General features: G+C 35.5%; 3 protein-coding genes and 1 pseudogene across 6 annotated transcripts; 2 read left to right on the top strand and 2 right to left on the bottom strand.

The window, feature by feature from the left end:
* The window catches only part of LOC131174714 (uncharacterized), an 83,270-nt pseudogene that overhangs the window by 44,691 nt on the left and 20,545 nt on the right, over positions 1-18,034 (bottom strand).
* On the top strand, positions 196-3,363 carry LOC110664121 (uncharacterized). Its single transcript, XM_021823675.2, has 4 exons — positions 196-662; positions 982-1,137; positions 1,772-1,843; positions 2,193-3,363. The coding sequence occupies exons 1-4, from the start codon at positions 507-509 to the stop codon at positions 2,859-2,861; spliced, it is 1,053 nt and encodes a 350-aa protein (XP_021679367.2). The 5' UTR covers positions 196-506; the 3' UTR covers positions 2,862-3,363.
* LOC110664151 (uncharacterized) lies at positions 9,360-10,226 on the bottom strand. Its single transcript, XM_058138503.1, has 2 exons — positions 9,918-10,226; positions 9,360-9,845 (listed from the first exon to the last, which is right to left on the bottom strand). The coding sequence occupies exons 1-2, from the start codon at positions 10,224-10,226 to the stop codon at positions 9,360-9,362; spliced, it is 795 nt and encodes a 264-aa protein (XP_057994486.1).
* LOC110664122 (uncharacterized) lies at positions 11,397-17,973 on the top strand. Of its 4 annotated transcripts, XM_058138247.1 has the most exons (18): positions 11,397-11,686; positions 11,886-12,103; positions 13,170-13,291; positions 13,367-13,455; positions 13,571-13,606; positions 13,797-13,890; positions 14,231-14,273; positions 14,345-14,442; positions 14,922-14,986; positions 15,138-15,634; positions 15,712-15,799; positions 15,892-16,035; positions 16,260-16,828; positions 16,906-17,044; positions 17,157-17,225; positions 17,346-17,477; positions 17,567-17,687; positions 17,786-17,973. In XM_058138247.1, exons 2-17 carry the CDS (start codon positions 11,892-11,894, stop codon positions 17,678-17,680), a joined length of 2,511 nt encoding a protein of 836 aa, XP_057994230.1. In that variant the 5' UTR covers positions 11,397-11,686; positions 11,886-11,891; the 3' UTR covers positions 17,681-17,687; positions 17,786-17,973. The 4 variants fall into 4 exon arrangements, with proteins under 4 accessions (XP_057994230.1, XP_057994231.1, XP_057994232.1 ...); XM_058138248.1 differs by having other exon boundaries at positions 11,397-11,669; positions 17,567-17,973; XM_058138249.1 differs by having other exon boundaries at positions 14,345-14,436; positions 17,567-17,973.

Below are 18,034 nucleotides of genomic sequence, written 5' to 3'. Positions count from 1 at the left end.
ATTATATAAAATTAAATTTAATAATTTTTAAATTAAATATTTATATTTAAAAGCAATTAAAAAAAATAAATATACAAATTTTAGCATAAATATTTAATTTAAAAATTGCTAAATTCATTTTTATATAAAATTAAATTTGTAATATTATAAAAATATAATAATTTTTAACTAATATATATTTAAAAATTAAAAATAATAGCAGCACACCACATCCTAACCCGAATATTCCAGTTTCCGAAATATCGTTGGAAGAGAAGGGTGCGAATTCCGCGTGTCCAAGCACCAGAAAGTTAATTAACAACCGCATTTCAAATTCCCTCTCCTACAGGTTAAAACGAATCTATTTCCTAGTTGCTCATCTCACATCCAGTATTGCCTCCTCCCAACTGCCAAACCATACCCAAATCTCTATCTCTCTCTTGGTTAGGGTTTTTGCAATCCAATCCGAGAGTAAATAAATCAAGAGTTCATGGGATGCAAATAATTACGGCCTCTAATAGGTCCTAATGTTGAGCTCTTCTTGCTCTCAATCTCTATACCAGCGATGCCCAATTCTTCTCTCCTCCATTTCTAGACTCAGGGTTATTAACAGACCTGGGAATTTTCCTCTTTCGACCCCGTATGCTCAGATCTTCGAATCGCGTTCCAAATTATCGAAAAATGTAAGTATCACTTCAATTGCAGTTTTTCCCTTCCTTTTCAATACAATAGAAATTTAAGTCTACTTTGGTTGCTCGGAAAATGTAAGGAATATTAGAACCTCAGAAATTAGAAGCTTTTCAACTGCCTCCAACCGAGCTAATCTTGAAGCAGTTGATGCGGATGATTTCCCATTACATTCTCACTTTTTTGTCAGAAGCCTGATACTTTAGCAAATTTAAGATTATTATTGATTTGTTTGATCATCTGTGTGATTGATATAAGTAAACTAGTAATTTGTTTAGTATTTGGTTTTTAATTGTTCACTTGATTATTTTGCAGAAATGGAAAATTTCATGTTTTAGACATGAGGATTTTTCTCCCGTAAATCCCAAGTCTGATGGTGTTGAACACTGTCTGCCTGAGAAACTGGTGAAGAAGCCCGAACTCAGTAATCCAACTGATGTTAAAAAGGATTGGATATCAAATCTTCAAGAGGTATGTTTCTCCTTTGGGTTCAATTTTGTGGTATAACTTGTTTTGGAGCTGCAGAAACTTATTATCAAGTTAACCAATAACTGCAATTCCAATTCCATGTGAAGATATTCTCCAAGTAGAGAATAAACTTTTGAATGATGTTAGGTTTAAGGTCGTAACTTGGTCAATTTTAATCCTTTTTCTTGTACGTTGAGTGCTTTGTCCTGGTATTCAAATGAAGGTGTTGGAACTTGGAAGCTTTACCTTGTGGAGTTATAGGATGAAATTTAATACTTAACATGGTTTAAGACCACTGAAGATCACAACTTCCTTCTTTGGACATGCAAAGTGTGTGGAGCTAATGTGGAGTGTTCCAGAGAATTCATAAATACTGTATGATGTCCTGCAGAATTCAGATGTACTGCTTCTGCTTCTGCTTGTTACAAGTTTAATTTTTCAACATGTTGCTAGGAACTATTGGTTTTTCCACTGTGATGATTAATTAGATTTAAACTAGTTGATTAATATTTCCTAACTTTGTTGAAGAACTTTATGCCATGCTATCTGTTGTTTAATGGATTTTCCTTGGCAAGTTGGCATTTGCTTTGTAGGTGACTCTTTTGGGCATCTCATAGTTTAGTTTGCTATGTTTCAGGCTGCAGATGTTGTGTTCCGGGCAATGGGGAGCCGATGGACTGTACCCTGGACAGCGGAGACCATAATGCAGGTAAGCTTTGTCCACATGGTTACTATATGTTAGGAAATGTGGTAAATAAGAACTAGATAGTAATCTTTGTATTCTCATGGATTTTTTTTTTCAATAATTATTTGCTTATTGCTATCTAAATAATTTTCATTGACCATTCAAAGTTAACTAAGATTCTGATTTTTTTTGTTGGAAATGAAATAACTTAATTGAACCTGTACAAATGAACTTTCTGTGAAAACCAATATTTACTCCTTTTTTGTAGACTAGTCAATTTGAGCATGAGTGGTCCCACTTGCTCTGTAAGTTGAATTGTTCTATTTAATGATTGGATACAAAGCCAGCAACCAAACTATATATGGTGCTGCAGGTGATGCTTCTCTGGGTTGTCTCATTCTGGTTTATAGGTTCCTGGGTGATTCCTTTTGCGGCCCACATGGCAGGTGTCAGCAAGGAATCTCTTACATTTAGAGGACAGGCCTTGTTCAGCCTTGTGACTGATGTAACTGAAGGCATTGCTGGAATTGCAATCCTCCATCGCTGCTTGTCTCGGTTTCATCCCCTTCCATCTGATTGGTTTAGGTTTAGCCTGAAAGGTAACTGGCTATTTGATGTTGCTCTTGGATGCTTCATGTTTCCCTTGGTCAACCGGCTTTCACAGTTCAACCTTAGCCTATTGCCCATTCTGCCTTCTACGCCTGTTACTTTCTCAAGTGTCGAGCAGTCTATTGCAGCAAGAGATCCAGTGGCAATGGCACTGTATGTGATAGTAGTTTCAGTTTGTGCCCCTATGTGGGAGGAGATCGTCTTCCGGGGTTTCCTTCTACCTTCCTTAACCAGGTACATGCCTGTGTGGTGTGCAATCCTGGTGAGTTCAGTTGCCTTTGCTCTAGCACATTTCAATGTACAGAGAATGCTTCCACTTATTTTTCTCGGGCTGGTGATGGGTGTTATTTTTACAAGGTCAAGGAATTTAATGCCGTCTATGCTTTTGCATAGCCTCTGGAATGGCTTTGTGTTCTTAGATTTAATGAGATAACTTATTAGCCTTGTATTTCACATATAGATGATGAATCGGTCGATCCTATCTCAGACGTGTATATGTGGACTAATATTGTGGGCTATGCTCTTTTCAAAGATGTTGAACGTCAGCGCCCTGATAAGGCTTACTGCTTTGCAATGTTGAATTGTTGATTGACACTCATCTTCAGAATGCTTTGTAGGTCCAGCGAACAGAATGCAAATAGTATTGACAGAGATTGATAGGCCAATCTATAATTTGCCCACTTAAAAGAATTAGTCCAGTACATCTTTCGTGTCTGTAATTATACCAGAGACAAAGGGGAACAAGGACCCTTTGGCCCGCAGAGGCTTGCTTGTCAACATTGTACAACTCTGAACTCACTAAATGAGTACTCTATTTTTCCTGTAATATATTTATAATCATTCTACAAGAATCTAGAAAAGAAAAGGGCTCTATTTTGTGTTATAATAAATTTGTTGTGCATACATTAATTTTATGGCATAATTTTTTCTTTATATAGCTCTCTCCTCAGTCTTTAAATCTTAACTAATATATATATATATATATATATATATATATATATATATATATATATATATAGGCAGATTTTATTTTGATACTGTCGCATAGAATTTTAAAACTATTCAAGTAATAATTTTTAATTGAATTTATAAATTTTTTTTATATTTCTTAAATAATTATGATATATAATTATTATAGAATTTGTTTTTTTTTTAAATATAATTTTTAATTAATTTGATCTTTTAAATTTAAATAATCAAAAAGTATTAATTATCAAATATGATTATTAATTTATTAAATTTTTGTTATAATTTCTAAACGATTGAAATATATAATTATTATATAATTTAATTTTTTTAAATATAATTATTAATTATTTTAATTTTTTAAATTTAAATAATAAAAAAATATTAATTATTAAATATAATTATCATTCATTATTATATTTTTAATTTTTAATTTAAATATTTTAAACACATTTATATTTATTATTATGTGGTCATAAAAAAATAAATAAAAAAAATTTATAGTTATTAAGGTCATTGATTTAATATTAACAGTCAACTTATTTACCTAAAATTTATGCTTATCGTTTTAAAGTTTTAATATTTTAAATAGTAAAGTTAAAATGTTTTTAATTAAAAAATAACATTTTTTTAATTAACAGTCATTAATGGCCTAGTTAATTTTAATATGAATTTCTCTATTTCTATAGTTAAATAGTTAGTACTTTCTATTATTTGACACACACTAAATTCTTTTTTTAGCAAGTATTATATTTTGATCTAATTATTCTTAAATTTTTTATTATTTTTATTATTTTTATTTTTTTAAATATATAAATTAAAAATTATTTATAGTCATACACATTCACATGCCGAGCATGTAAATTTAGTGTTGAGTATATTAATCCTCATTACACAGATAGTGTCTCACGGATTGTGAGACATAATATGTGTACAGTAGGCTAGGTGTATTGTAAAATTCCTCCTAAAGTTGTGGGTTGAGAATCTGGAACAATCGAGGAAATAAAAATGGGCCGTCTCGTATCTGGCCCAGATTAATTCACAAAAATAGATTTGTCATAAATGGGATTTCAACTCACGCCCCCGAATGACCCATAGACCGCTGCACATGCGCTGCATTAATTATATAAAATATAATTTAGGATAAATTATATAATAATAAAAAAATTTTATATAAAATAACTCACATGATAATTCAATAATATATATATATATATATAAAATAGCCTTGTAATATTTTTTTTTTATATAATAATCATATTTACACATGTCTAATTACTGCATATTTATATTTTTGACATGAAATTATGATGATAATCTAAAATTTCTTAGTAGATAGGCATAGTTATCCGATTTCGGTTTAAAAAGGTTTTTTTTTAATTACAAATTTATTTTTATTTTAATTAAATTATTTATAATTATTTTTTAAAAAAATAACAAAATTTATTAACTAAACTGATTTTTTTCAATTTAACTTTAAATTTAAATTAAATTAATTTTTATTCTGAATAGACCCATAATTAAATTAAATTTAGAGTATAACACCACAATCAAAACTCGAGTATGACACCTTAATACTTTTTTTTTGTAGTAGACACCTTAATGCTTGTAACCAAACAATTCACCAACAAAAATACATTATATTATTAATAACATGAATCAATTAAGTTAAAACATTATTAAGAGTTTCAAAAATTTATTTTCATAATTAATGAATCAATTTAATAAAAAATTCATAACCCTTTTCAAGATTTTTCATTCCACTATCAATAAAGCCAACACCACATCATCCATTGACTTTGTCACAACCCAACCTATGGGCCGGACCGGCACTAGGACCTAAGCCAGCCTAAAGCCCCCGAGACCTGTAGTAAGCCTAACTATTCATTAACCCAACTCTAAGGTCCATTTGGACCCAATTTCAAGAATTTAATCGGACAGAGTCCGACCATAAAATGGACCTTTTAACGGGGAGTTTTTGACTCACCCGACTTGTAAACACAATATTTATCAATTGGGGAGCTCAGCTCACCCTCCACATACTCATAACAACATAAAATAATTGGGAGCTCTGCTCCCTCATCCAATCCATCAACATGCATAGAATAATAAGTTTACAGGTCCAAAATAACAATTTATATTACAGACCCAATACAAATGAATATTTCTAATACATGCGGAAATTTTAGAAGTTTATAAAATTACACAGACATAAATAGATGACCTGCAAGGGAGAAAAGCAAGTTAACCTCAAAAATATCCTCCTGTGGCCTGGAAAAATATTGAACAGGAGTGAGCGTTCGACTCAGAAAGTAAAATATCAATTTTAACCATAATTTCTATAACTATCTAAAGCTAATGCATCCTGTAAAGTGAAATGCAATATCAACAATAAATTCACATCATAACAGCAAAAAGGTAATTTGGAGCACTCACGCACCCAGTAATATCAATCATAATATATGGGAGCTGATCCCCTATACAACCCTCTTAAATCCAACCTGTGCCAGCGAAGAACTCAGCTCGGACTTCCACTTAATAACCAAATCGGGGTCCTAGCGAAGAACTCAAGCCGTGTCTACCCCGAAGGACCGGGTCCCAGCGAAGATCTCAAGCCGTGTCTACTCGTCCTATCCATAGTCCACACCACATCACACGCACGCCAACGCACGCACACTGCTCCAAATTACCACAACAACATCCATGGCACTTTAACAGTTGTGAATGCAACATAAAACGTGCATAGAGTTTAACTAAATAATTATATACATATAAGTGATGCATGGGTATGCTTGAACATATAATAATATCGAAATTACAATTAAAATTAATATTTTACTCAAAGACTTGACAGCGATCACTGTGGCGGCTGGGCGGAGGAAGAAGGCTGTCCCAGCTCACCTGACAATTACATTACAATTATTTAACACAATTGACTCAATACAAATCATGAAAATACCAAATACGTCCTAAGTCGTGCCGAAAATCCAGCAGAGTCTCGCCTATACCTAGAACCTACCCAACCTGCAAAAGGGCTCAAAACACACTTCTATATTCACAATCCATATATCCACAACTCAATCACATCACACAGCCCCTCCTGGGCCCATCAAATCAGTCATTCATCACAATATGTAAAATTTCAATTTAGTCCTTATAATTGATCATTTTTGCAAAAGCTACCCAAATAAGCTCTAAAAATTCTAAAAATTTGCCCCGCGGTCATTAGCAATATTACTAGGCTATTGCAAAAAGAATCATAATTTTCTGAGCTACCATGAATATTTATGAATTTTTAATCCTATTTAAGCACTAGAAAAATTACGAAAAAATAAGGTTCGGGTTTACCTTTGCCGATTCCGACTTTGGGAACGCGCTCGGGATGTCTAACAATGGTGGGGTAACTAAAACCTCGATCCAATTCGGAGACTTTTCCTGTAGCGGGTCTGTCTGGCCGGAAATTCACAGACCCAGACAATTGTTGAATTTCCGTGAATTGAGGATACCTACACGAAGCCCACAACACGGGGGTTAGTATAAAATTTTTACGGAATTTTCTAAGCTCATTTAATACTCGGAAAAACACTGCGAAGTTCCGTGGGACCCACCGAAAAACGGTGTCAGAAAATTTTGAAATTTATATCCTCGCGAAGCTCTCGACGAGTGGAGCGCTCTGGTGTTTTCTCGTGGGGTTTACGGTTTATGAGAAATCTAGCCCAAAAATCAAAATGGGCTAAAACTTCCCGGGCAAAAATTGGACAAACCACTCAATGGATTTCGGTGTTCTTGGTGTCTATGGAAAGCTCTCGACGAATAGATGAGTTTAGACATAAGACCCGGTCCGATTGGTGGCCGGATCCGTCGGATTTCGATAGGGAAGATGAAGCAGTGCGCTTGCGCGTCGCGTCGCTTCGGGAGCCTTTTTTCGGCGTTCCAGGAGGCTTCCGGTGGGCTGGGACGGCTGGAGATGGGCGCCAGCGGGCTGGGATGGCAAGGGAGGTGGCGCCGCGACAAGTGGAGGAGGGAGGAGAGAGAAAATGGGAGAGAAAGAGAGGGAGGAGGAAACGCGCGCGGGAGAAAAAGAGAAGAAGAAGAAGGGGCTAGCCCGATTCGACTCGGCTGGTTCGATTCAGGATACAAAATTTTGAATTTTTACTCTTCCTTGTGATCGAAAACGAGGTCCAAAAATTTCGAAAAAAATTCCAGAAAACTCAAAAAAATTCGTAGACTCCAAATATATTTTTAGTTTTACCACGTGGTCTTTAAATTAATTTTTAAAAATTATCAAAATTTATATTTTCAGAAAATCGAATCCGATTTTTAAAATCCGAAAAATCTCAAATAATTTTCTTAAATTTTAAATAATTAAAATATCAATATTACTCATAAAATAATAAATTTAAAATTTTTGGGGTGTTACAGACTTAGTGTTTTCTTCCTTGGTATTTGAAAAAGCAGTGGCAAATTATGAAAAATTATATTATACAAGAGTGATTTCATATAGAATGACCTACATGAAATGATAAGTCAATTATAAAATAAAAATTAAATTATAATAAATCTCATAAAATTTAATTCTATCTATGTTAAAAATATTTTTTTAAATAATAATTATTATTTCATACTTAATTATTACTCTATTATTATTTTGTCATTTCATATCAAATATTGATATGAATTCACAGTTGTTTTAAACTTATCATATGCAATACAAAAATGGTCCCTAAAATATGTTATTGCGATTGCAAAACACAAGTGATATCTGCATATCACCACTACATATATTTAATATGTATTGCTAGATTTAAGAACTGTTTAGAAAACGATAGGATATCTTTCAGTGATATACAACTGAATCGGCATGAAGATTCTTTCACTTTATAACGGCTTAATTGCATGCCATATGGCATAATTTCTTGGGAGGATTCGGTCCCTGTCCACATCTCAGGCTCCATTTCTCATTCAATTGAATCCACTTCACTAAAACTCAATAAGCTAACTAAAGCTTGCGCTACATGTCGAAGCCATTTTATAAAGCCGATTGATCATCAGAAATCAAAATAATTCTTTCATTTATCATAACTTTTTTCTGCAAGAATTGATGCTTCCAAACCAATATACAAAGATTCCTCGTTGATGGGTCCTGACAACTCTTCTCAGTGGGTGACATGCATTCATCCACAGTTTTATTATTGCTAAAAAGAAAAGGCAGGATTGGGGTTATGCCGGTACAGAATGGATGGTTGGTCGGTGCTTTTTCTCTTCAATATCTGTGCACTTGGCTTGTCAGGTTTTTGGTTTTGTCAATTTCCAGGACGGAACTTGGATTGGACAAGACTGCCTTAGTTGCAAATCATACAAGGAGTTCACTTAGGTTTTGTGTGTGTGTGTGTGTGTGTGTGTGTGTGTGTGTGTCAGGACTCTAGCTATTTCTGCATGCTTACTAGTTACTCCTCCATGCGATGAGACTGAAAAGAGTCACTATTTCATGTGCAAGACAGCCGTAGTGGAACTGCAAGTAGCCGAACTTTGCTGGCCATTTTGGCAGCGAGCACCAACATACGGACTATGGTGCTGGCGTGCTTCTCATTTTGTAGTATAAATGGCCCACCTCACCTATGGCTCCGCATCTACATTGCCATCTGAGTTGCCGCTCCTCATTTCCAACAGCATCTCTTTACATATGCGTCTCTTTCTTTGCTAAAGTGCCCGTATGGCATCATAAGTTTCAGGCTCTAGTTTCACTCTATAATTCGTTGTACCATATCCTTCCTTCTTGGAAATGATAATTTAAAGACTAAATTTATTAATTAATTTTAAATTGATATAAATTTTAATAATATATCAATAAAAGGAAACCCAATCTTTTTTTTTTTTTTCCGAAGGCTGAATTTCCATTGAAGAGATTAAGTAGGCAGATTGCCCATTATAAAGAGTTGTTGAACCTAAGGATTCAATAAAAAATTCAAATCATGAAGAGTCGATTACAAGAGCGCTTGACGACAATAAAAGAAGCCAACTGAAGCTTTTTGCTCAATTCCCTAATATCATGGACAATATTACCAATATCAGTAGAAGGATGACGACAGTGAATGTTGTTGATTAAGGTTTGGCAATCCCCTTCAAAAATAACTTTGGAGTAACCTTTAATCACAACAAATTGAACAGCTTCCCTTAAGGCTAAGCTCTCCAATATCAGAGGATCAGTTTGATGATAGTGAACCCGACAACACCAGTCTCTAATTTTGCCAGAATGATCTGTGAAAATAGCTGCTGAGGCTCCTTTTCCATGCTTTCCATCTACCGCAACATCAAAATTAACTTTGAGAACATTGGTGGGAGGAGGTATCCATGAATAGTGATCAGACGTATGAATAATCCTCCTATTGTCTGCTGAAAATTGAGCCTCCTTGAAGGATTGATGGTGAGATAAAGCAGAATTTATGACTATCTGGATATCCATTTATTAACCATTAAATAGCAAATCATTCCTGCTTTTCCATATGCTCCAGCAGAGGCAGACCACTAATTGAGCAATGTCATTACCATCAGGGTGATTGTCCACAGGTTGCATTAATGCCTCCCAGCAGTCCACGATAGATGACCCCATTAACATTATGGATCGCAAGTTCAAAGGAGAGTTAAACCAAATGGCTGCTGCTCGAGGGCATTCAAAAAATAAATGCTTCGGTGATTCAAGATCACCACAGAATTTGCAGTCTGGAGATACATGAGGAAGACGGTGAAGAACAATAGCACTAGAGGGTAATATTTCTCCCTTAGCAATGACCATAAAAAAACAGATAGTTTGGTTGGCAATGTAATTTTCCATATTTGCTTACAAAAGGATTCATTCCTTTAGTCTGAAGAAGGACTCGGCCCCGCTGTATTCCTTAAAACAAGAGAATTATGAATAGCATGAGCAATATAATATCCTGACTTCACTGAATAGTTGCCTTTCTTATCAAAGTGCCATATCAAATGGTCTTCTTGCCTTGCAATGCCAACTGGGATGGATAAAATATGCTTGATTTCCTCTTCTACAAAATTCTCTTTAAGAACATTAATATCTCAGGAGTTACAGCTTGGATTGATAAGTTGTGAGACCCACTGTATGTTTGGATTGTGATCATCCTTAACTCGAGGGGTGGCTGGAAAACTCTTTGGAATCCACTTCTCCATCTTACATAAAATAGAAGAACCATTACCCATGTGCCATCTAACTCCTCTCTCTAAAACTTTTCTGCCCCACAGAATACTTCTCCAACCCCATGAAGGTTGCTCCCTTCCTTGGCTTGCAAAAAGGAGTTAGCCGGAAAATATTTGCCCTTTAGTAACCTAGATAATAAAGCATCGGGGATTGAGAGAATACGCCATCTTTGCCTAGCTAAAAGAGCCATATTTTAGCTTTCCAAATGCCTAAAATCTAACCCTCTTTTGGCCTTTGGTTCACACAAAGAATTCCAAGACACCCAATGCATCTAAAGGAAACCCAATCTTAGGGGTATGGGAAATGCATATTCGTATTGATTGAGAGATTAGACGAACAACATTAATTTTGTCTTCATACGTCACTCATTCACTTGTCAATTGTCATTACTTGCATTTGGCAAATGAAACTGCTTTTTTTACTTGCTCACTGACACCATTACCAATCTACAATCTTTTGAGTGGGCTAATGAACATCAGCAGCTGAACTCATCAGACAATACCAACGGTCCTGATGCCAGGAGACTATCATGCGTCTCTTCTGCTGCTACTGATAATTCTCATCCGAGTTTCGCCTTCATCATCCTCAGACTATAAGCTTCCTTTTTGTTTTTTTTTTTTTCTTGTAATGTTGCGTCCAATTAATGCATAAATGCAATCTCATCTCTCTTCTTCCTGGGTTATAATTTATCTTAGAATTCTAGGGTAACTCAGTAAATTTCCTCAATTTTTTTGAAAATTATACATATATAAAAAAAACCGTGAAAACGGTGACACGTAGCCAAGTTGAGTTGAACACTCAGCAGCAATCACCAATCGTTTCCGCTTTAAAAACTCAAAAACCGAGGGACAAGCCTCATATAGCGGGAACCATATAAACTTTCCCACCTCCACCACCTCTCTCAGCCGCCACTAGCCACCGCCCCGTTCCACTCTTATCTCCCACCCTTTCGTGTCTCCAGATCCGCCTCTTTCTCTATTTGGCCACTTGTAGGAATTTCAAACAAGAATTTCAAACACAACTTTTAGAAAATACAGAGACAACAGACACGGACAAGCGGTTGAGGCAAGTCGCATACCTCGGTATATTTTTCGGTTGTTGTCTGAATCACAAAATATCAACTTTCTTATCGATAGAAAATAGTTAAAGGAAGTTTAGTCTGTTTTTTCTCCATCCTATCTCGGCATGTTAATCCACTATCTATTTCGTTCTATTCTATAGAAATTGAATTTTCTCGAGAAAAAAAAAGAGAAACTTTTCTTGTATTTTTCTGTTTGATAGGATCAAATGGAACAGAAGCACATACTGTTATCGGCCTTGAGCGTTGGTGTCGGGGTAGGGGTAGGATTCGGATTAGCGTCGGGACAGAACAAATTGACTGCGAAAGCTTCGTCTCTCAACGCTGTAACCGCAGAGAACTTGGAGCAAGAAATGCTCAGGCAAGTGATTGATGGCAGAGAAACTGGTGTCACCTTCGACCAATTCCCCTACTACCTCAGGTCCTTAATCACAATTCTTAATCCTCTTCCTTATTTTTTTATTTTTTCCCTTTTCATTTGATGATGTTTGTTTTAACAGTTGGATTTTGGATCATTTGATACATTTTGCTAAACTGTAATATGCATATAATGCTTGTAGATGCAGGGAAGGGTCACTGTTTGTCGGGATTTTTGTTGCATACGCATATATTGCACCTACCCTTAAATTTAATTATTTAACTTGGATTTGAATGTGCTCTGATTATCAAATGGTTCAGCATTTTTTTTCTTTTATGATCTTTTTTTTTTTCTTGAATTGATATATATATATATATATATATATATATATATATATATATATATATTAAAATTTTCCCGCTGGCCGAGATAAGTTTTTTTTTTTTTTTGCTTTTTTTTTTGGAATGGCCATTAATTTTTGTGGACACTGGTAAATAAACACAGGGTCCAGAGCTTAAACAAATTGAGGCTACAGAGATATGAGTCCCTTGTTCTTTGGCAGAGTGGAAAGTATGGAGGGAAGCAAAATAATGGGTGGAAAATAAAAAGAGGGGAGGAAATAATATAAACACAAATTTTCCCTTGGATCCACCTGATTTGAATCTCTCCTATATAAAGAGAAAATAAAAATAAATGGAAGAAAAATAGAATTAAGGAATCTTTCCTTTTATTTTTGGATCTTCCTCCTATCCAAACAATCGGAAGGAAAATAAGTTTAAGAAATTTTTTGATATTTTCTTCTCTTATTTTTTTTTTCCTCACTTTCATTTCTAAAGAGGATGTTGGCATCAAATATATACCTTTGGTTATTCTAATGCAAACTTTTATGCATGGTTGGACATTGATTTTGATTTTTCAATCATATACTCTCTGTAGCTTGTGTGGAGAACTACTGATACCGATGTGAAATACGGGAATCCTGAGAACCATTTTGTAAACTAACACCTTATACACCCCGTGCTGTGCTTGATGAGAAATTTCGCGGCTACTGAAACTTGTTTATTGTGAACAGTACTCTCCTAGCGTCAAACTTTCCTCTCTCTGATGTCCTTCTTGATTGTATTAACAGTGAGCAGACCAGGGCATTACTTACAAGTGCTGCATATGTTCACTTGAAGCATGCTGAAGTTTCCAAGTACACAAGGAACCTTGCGCCTGCAAGTCAGGCTATATTGCTCTCAGGACCTGCTGGTTGGTTATCTGGATTTTGCATTCTTACTTGGTCCATAGTTAATTCACTTACGTTTTTCTTGAAAATTGTTGAAGAACTTTACCAGCAAATGCTTGCCAAGGCTTTAGCTCATTACTTTGAAACTAAATTGCTGCTGCTAGATGTTACTGACTTTTCTCTAAAGGTAAGTTAATGCAGTTGCAAACTCTTGTATCTTTTTTTTCTCTTTTCTTTTCTTTTTTCTTTTTTTTCTTTTCTAGTTTTTGTAATCGTATATCAATGATGGTTTGTTTCTGCAGATTCAGAGCAAATATGGTAATGCGTTGAAAGAATCGGTAAGCTTTCCTGAAATATCCCGGCCGTGTGCTTGTTTGGTACATTGATTTTTGTCCTTCAGCTCTTCCATCAGAATATATAATGCTTAGTCTGTCCATGTGATTTTTTTGTATGTGTGTTTGTGAGTGGGGGAGAGAGATTTAAATCAGAAATGTATAACAATTCAACTTCATTTTATTTATATTATAGTCTTTCAAGAGGTCTACTTCAGAGTCTACACTGGAGCGACTGTCTGGCTTCCTTGGATCACTTTCAGTTCGTCCTCAGAAAGAACCACCAAAAGGTATGGTAAAAAAATATATAATTTTTTTTATTTAATTGAAGAAGTCTTACTAGGAAATCCACGATGGGAATGCTAATAGTACTTCATTGTGTCATTAACAATATATGAGTTAAGTTTCCAGATTTGCAATCCTGCATTTTCTCTCATGTGATTCACAATCATATGGGTCTACTCCCCACATTATAAGTAAATTCCTTTTTTGTTTTTGTGAGAGATGAAACAATATTTTTATGGTGCACTTATTAAAATGATTTGGTCAGATCATGGAATTATAGAGATGATTTATTTTTCTATACTAATTTTGCAGTACTCATCTTTTGACCAAGATGATATTTTGCAGGCGGTCTACGAAGGCAATACAGTGGCGTGGATATTTCTTCAAGGTAGTGTAGGATAAATTTCTTCTTGAATGATCTTGTAGAAATTATTATATATCTTGTTCATGTTGCTGCAGGGGGATTGAAGATTCCTCTAATGCTCCTAAGCTACGAAGAAATGCCTCAACAGCTAATATAAGTAACCTAGCTACACAATGCAGTCCTGCAAGTACAGGTTCTTTCCTGGAAATTTACTTTTTGGAAGATATATGCGTTCCATTCCATTAACCTTTAAAGAATGTTGTAACTTGTATCTAAGCAGTGAAGTTGGCTTTCTTTCAATTCTTTTTGCATTATTTTGTAAACATGGAAACAGAGAGCTGTCTCATCCCCATGCATCATAGAGATTTCATATAGATGTAGGTAGGTACTTAAATGTTCAATTACATTAAGTGCTGATGATTGTGCTTATTTGAAGAGATACTAGTGAACCGTCATTTTATCTTGTTTTCATGTTAAATATGAGCTCGTGTGATGGCAGGTTGTTTGTTGAAAACTACTGGTTTCTTTCTTTTCTTCACCCTGTGTTTCTTGTTTTATTACCATTTCTTCTAGTTTGGGATTGAGGCCAGTTTATAATTTCATCATATCTTGCCCTGTTGTTTCTGTTGCTTATTTTTTTTCACCTCTTTTTTTCGGTTCCCTTTCCTGAAGCTCCTTTGAAGCGCACAAGCAGTTGGTCTTTTGATGAGAAGCTTTTTATACAGTCCCTTTACAAGGTAATTAAACATTTGATACAAGGATTTCAGCTTTGCAATCCATAACATGGAATCGTGTAGTGTATGAACATATGTTTCTTGATTTTGGGGCTTAGTTTATCCCGTCTCTATAAAGATATTGATGGGTTAGTTATTTTTCATTCACATGCAGGTTTTGGTGTATGTGTCTAAAGCCAGTCCCATTGTGCTGTATCTTAGGGATGTTGATAAGTTCTTATCTAGATCGCAGAGAATATATAATTTGTTCCAGAAGCTGCTGAAGAAATTGTCTGGATCAGTGCTGATCCTTGGTTCACAAATTGTGGATCTGGGTAATGACAACAGAGAACTGGATGAGAGGCTTCTTGCTGTTTTCCCTTACAACATTGAGATTAGGCCTCCTGAAGATGAAACCCGTCTTCTCAGCTGGAAATCCCAACTGGAGGCAGATATGAAGATGATCCAAGTTCAGGATAATAAAAACCATATCATGGAAGTATTGTCATCCAATGATCTTGATTGTGATGATCTTGACTTGATCTGCATGGCAGATACAATGGTTCTCAGTAACTACATAGAAGAGATTGTGGTATCTGCAATTTCTTATCATTTAATGAATACCAAAGATCCTGAATACAGAAATGGAAAACTTATTATATCATCCAGGAGGTAAGATTATAATCTTAGAATGGTGTCTCTTCTTCAATGCTGTATTAATGAAATTTCTGTGTTTGTATGTGAAACAGTTTGTCCCATGGACTGAGTATATTCCAGGAAGGCAAGTCTGTTGGCAAAGACATACTGAAGTTGGAAGCACAAGCTGAAACGTCCAAGGTGTCAAATACTTCATCAAATTTAGACTTGGATTTGATAGAAATAGTAGTGGCTGAGAAATAATATAAGTCATGCTTTGTGGATGATTATAGGAATCAGGAGGGGTTGAGACAATTGATGTGAAGCCGGAAACAAAAGTTGATGCTGTCAAACCTGAAAGCAAAACTGAAGCAGAGAAGCTGGCTCCAGGGGTAAAGACAGATGGTGACAATTCTTTACCAGCTTCAAAAGTTCTGGTACGTTTACTGTTTTCACGGTACCTGTGCATATGTACTTGCAATCTCATGTGCATACCAAATGCTCACAATTTGGAGTCATATCTATACAGCGAATGTAAAAAAGAAGAAAATGAACAGTAAGGAATTTATAAGTATACAATTACCTCATCTTCTGCTTTACCATAGCTTTATGAAGATCCCAGTCTGATTATTTTGAATGTTATAAAATCACTTTGAATCAGGAAGTTCCTCCTGACAATGAATTTGAGAAGCGCATAAGGCCTGAGGTCATACCCGCAAATGAGATTAATGTATCATTTTCTGATATTGGTGCATTGGAAGAGACCAAAGAATCCCTTCAGGAATTGGTGATGCTTCCTCTTCGAAGACCAGATCTATTCAAAGGAGGACTTCTAAAGCCTTGCAGGGGAATCTTGCTCTTTGGGCCTCCTGGCACGGGAAAGACAATGATGGCCAAGGCCATTGCCAAAGAGGCTGGAGCAAGCTTCATTAATGTATCCATGTCTACAATCACTTCAAAATGGTTTGGCGAAGATGAGAAAAATGTTCGAGCTTTATTTACACTGGCAGCCAAAGTTTCCCCAACTATTATTTTTGTGGATGAGGTAGATAGCATGCTTGGGCAGCGGACTAGAGTTGGGGAGCATGAAGCCATGCGAAAGATAAAGAATGAGTTCATGACGCATTGGGATGGCCTTATGACGAAGCAGGGTGAACGCATCCTTGTTCTTGCTGCAACAAACAGACCATTTGACCTTGATGAAGCAATTATTAGGCGTTTTGAGAGGAGGTATTTTTGCTCTCTTGGATTTTAGTACTGTGATTGACATAATTATCTGTTGTACTAATCCCTGCTACATTTGACAGAATTATGGTGGGACTTCCTTCACCTGAGAACAGGGAAATGATATTTAGAACTGTTTTGTCCAAGGAAAAGGTGGAACCAGGACTGGATTTTAAGGAGCTTGCTACTATGACTGAAGGATTTACAGGAAGTGATCTTAAGGTCTGTTTTTTTTTTTTATTACTATTATTATTATTTTTTTTTTTTTTGCAAAGTTTGTGGTGTTCTAATGATTCTTGCGTTTTTCTTGACCATGACATCACCGTTTAAACAGAACCTGTGCACAACTGCTGCTTATCGGCCTGTTAGAGAGTTGATACGACAAGAAAGATTAAAGGATCTGGCAAGCCCTTTTTTCCCCCCAACAAAATGGGGTCTTGATTTTTTTATGGCTAGATATGTCTTATGTTAAATGAATGCTTGCGGAGGAAATTTTGATTAAAAATAATAAAAAAAATTGTAGGAAAAGAAACAGAGAGCTGCAGAAGCCCAAAAGTCGGGACAAACTGCAGATACAAAAGAAGATGGCAAAGAGGAGAGAGTAATTACCCTTAGGCCATTAAAGATGGAAGACTTCAGACAAGCCAAGAATCAGGTAAAATTTCTCGCTCTCTGTCATCCAATTATTGATTGCTCCTTATTGGAGAAATGTAGTTAATAATTATGTTACCTTCGCAAATGCAGGTTGCTGCTAGCTTTTCTTCTGAGGGGTCTATAATGAACGAGTTGAAGCAGTGGAATGATTTGTATGGGGAAGGGGGTTCGAGGAAAAAGCAGCAGTTATCTTATTTCTTATGAGATTGAGGTTGGGAATAGAACCCACATTCACGTTAGCTCTGTTTCTCTGTTTGAAACCTGTAAAGCTTGTGTAATATCATGTAGTTAATTTGCGTGTATATTCAGGTAGACCTGGTTTGCAGCTGCTTCATGCTAGGAATAAGAATGGCTAACACTTCACTGGGCAACTGGAGCCACGCTGCATATCGGACAAGAACTCGTTGTTTTAGATTTTTTTGGAATTTAGTTTTTGAGTGTTGGCTGAGGCTACTTTTATTCCATATCTTCACCGTCTATGAAATTCCATTGGGCAACCAATCATGTTAAATGATGTATGATTAAGATTGACCACTCTGGCTATTCTTCAGACGCCTT

The sequence above is a fragment of the Hevea brasiliensis genome, chromosome 16, assembly GCF_030052815.1.
Source record: "Hevea brasiliensis isolate MT/VB/25A 57/8 chromosome 16, ASM3005281v1, whole genome shotgun sequence".
NCBI lineage: Eukaryota > Viridiplantae > Streptophyta > Magnoliopsida > Malpighiales > Euphorbiaceae > Hevea > Hevea brasiliensis.
Note: the sequence above shows the minus strand (reverse complement) of the source record. Positions and strands in the feature narration are given on the sequence as shown.

Coding starts and splice junctions, on each gene's coding strand:
- LOC110664121 (XM_021823675.2), top strand. CDS start 507: ATGTTGAGCTCTTCTTGCTCTCAATCTCTATACCAGCGATGCCCAATT. Junction 663..981: donor GTTCCAAATTATCGAAAAAT/GTAAGTATCACT, acceptor ATTATTTTGCAG/AAATGGAAAATTTCATGTTT. Junction 1,138..1,771: donor GGATATCAAATCTTCAAGAG/GTATGTTTCTCC, acceptor GCTATGTTTCAG/GCTGCAGATGTTGTGTTCCG.
- LOC110664151 (XM_058138503.1), bottom strand. CDS start 10,226: ATGGAAAATTACATTGCCAACCAAACTATCTGTTTTTTTATGGTCATT. Junction 9,846..9,917: donor ATGACATTGCTCAATTAGTG/GTCTGCCTCTGC, acceptor ATGGATATCCAG/ATAGTCATAAATTCTGCTTT.
- LOC110664122 (XM_058138248.1), top strand. CDS start 11,892: ATGGAACAGAAGCACATACTGTTATCGGCCTTGAGCGTTGGTGTCGGG. Junction 14,987..15,137: donor TTATACAGTCCCTTTACAAG/GTAATTAAACAT, acceptor ATTCACATGCAG/GTTTTGGTGTATGTGTCTAA. Junction 17,226..17,345: donor AAGAAAGATTAAAGGATCTG/GCAAGCCCTTTT, acceptor AAAAAATTGTAG/GAAAAGAAACAGAGAGCTGC.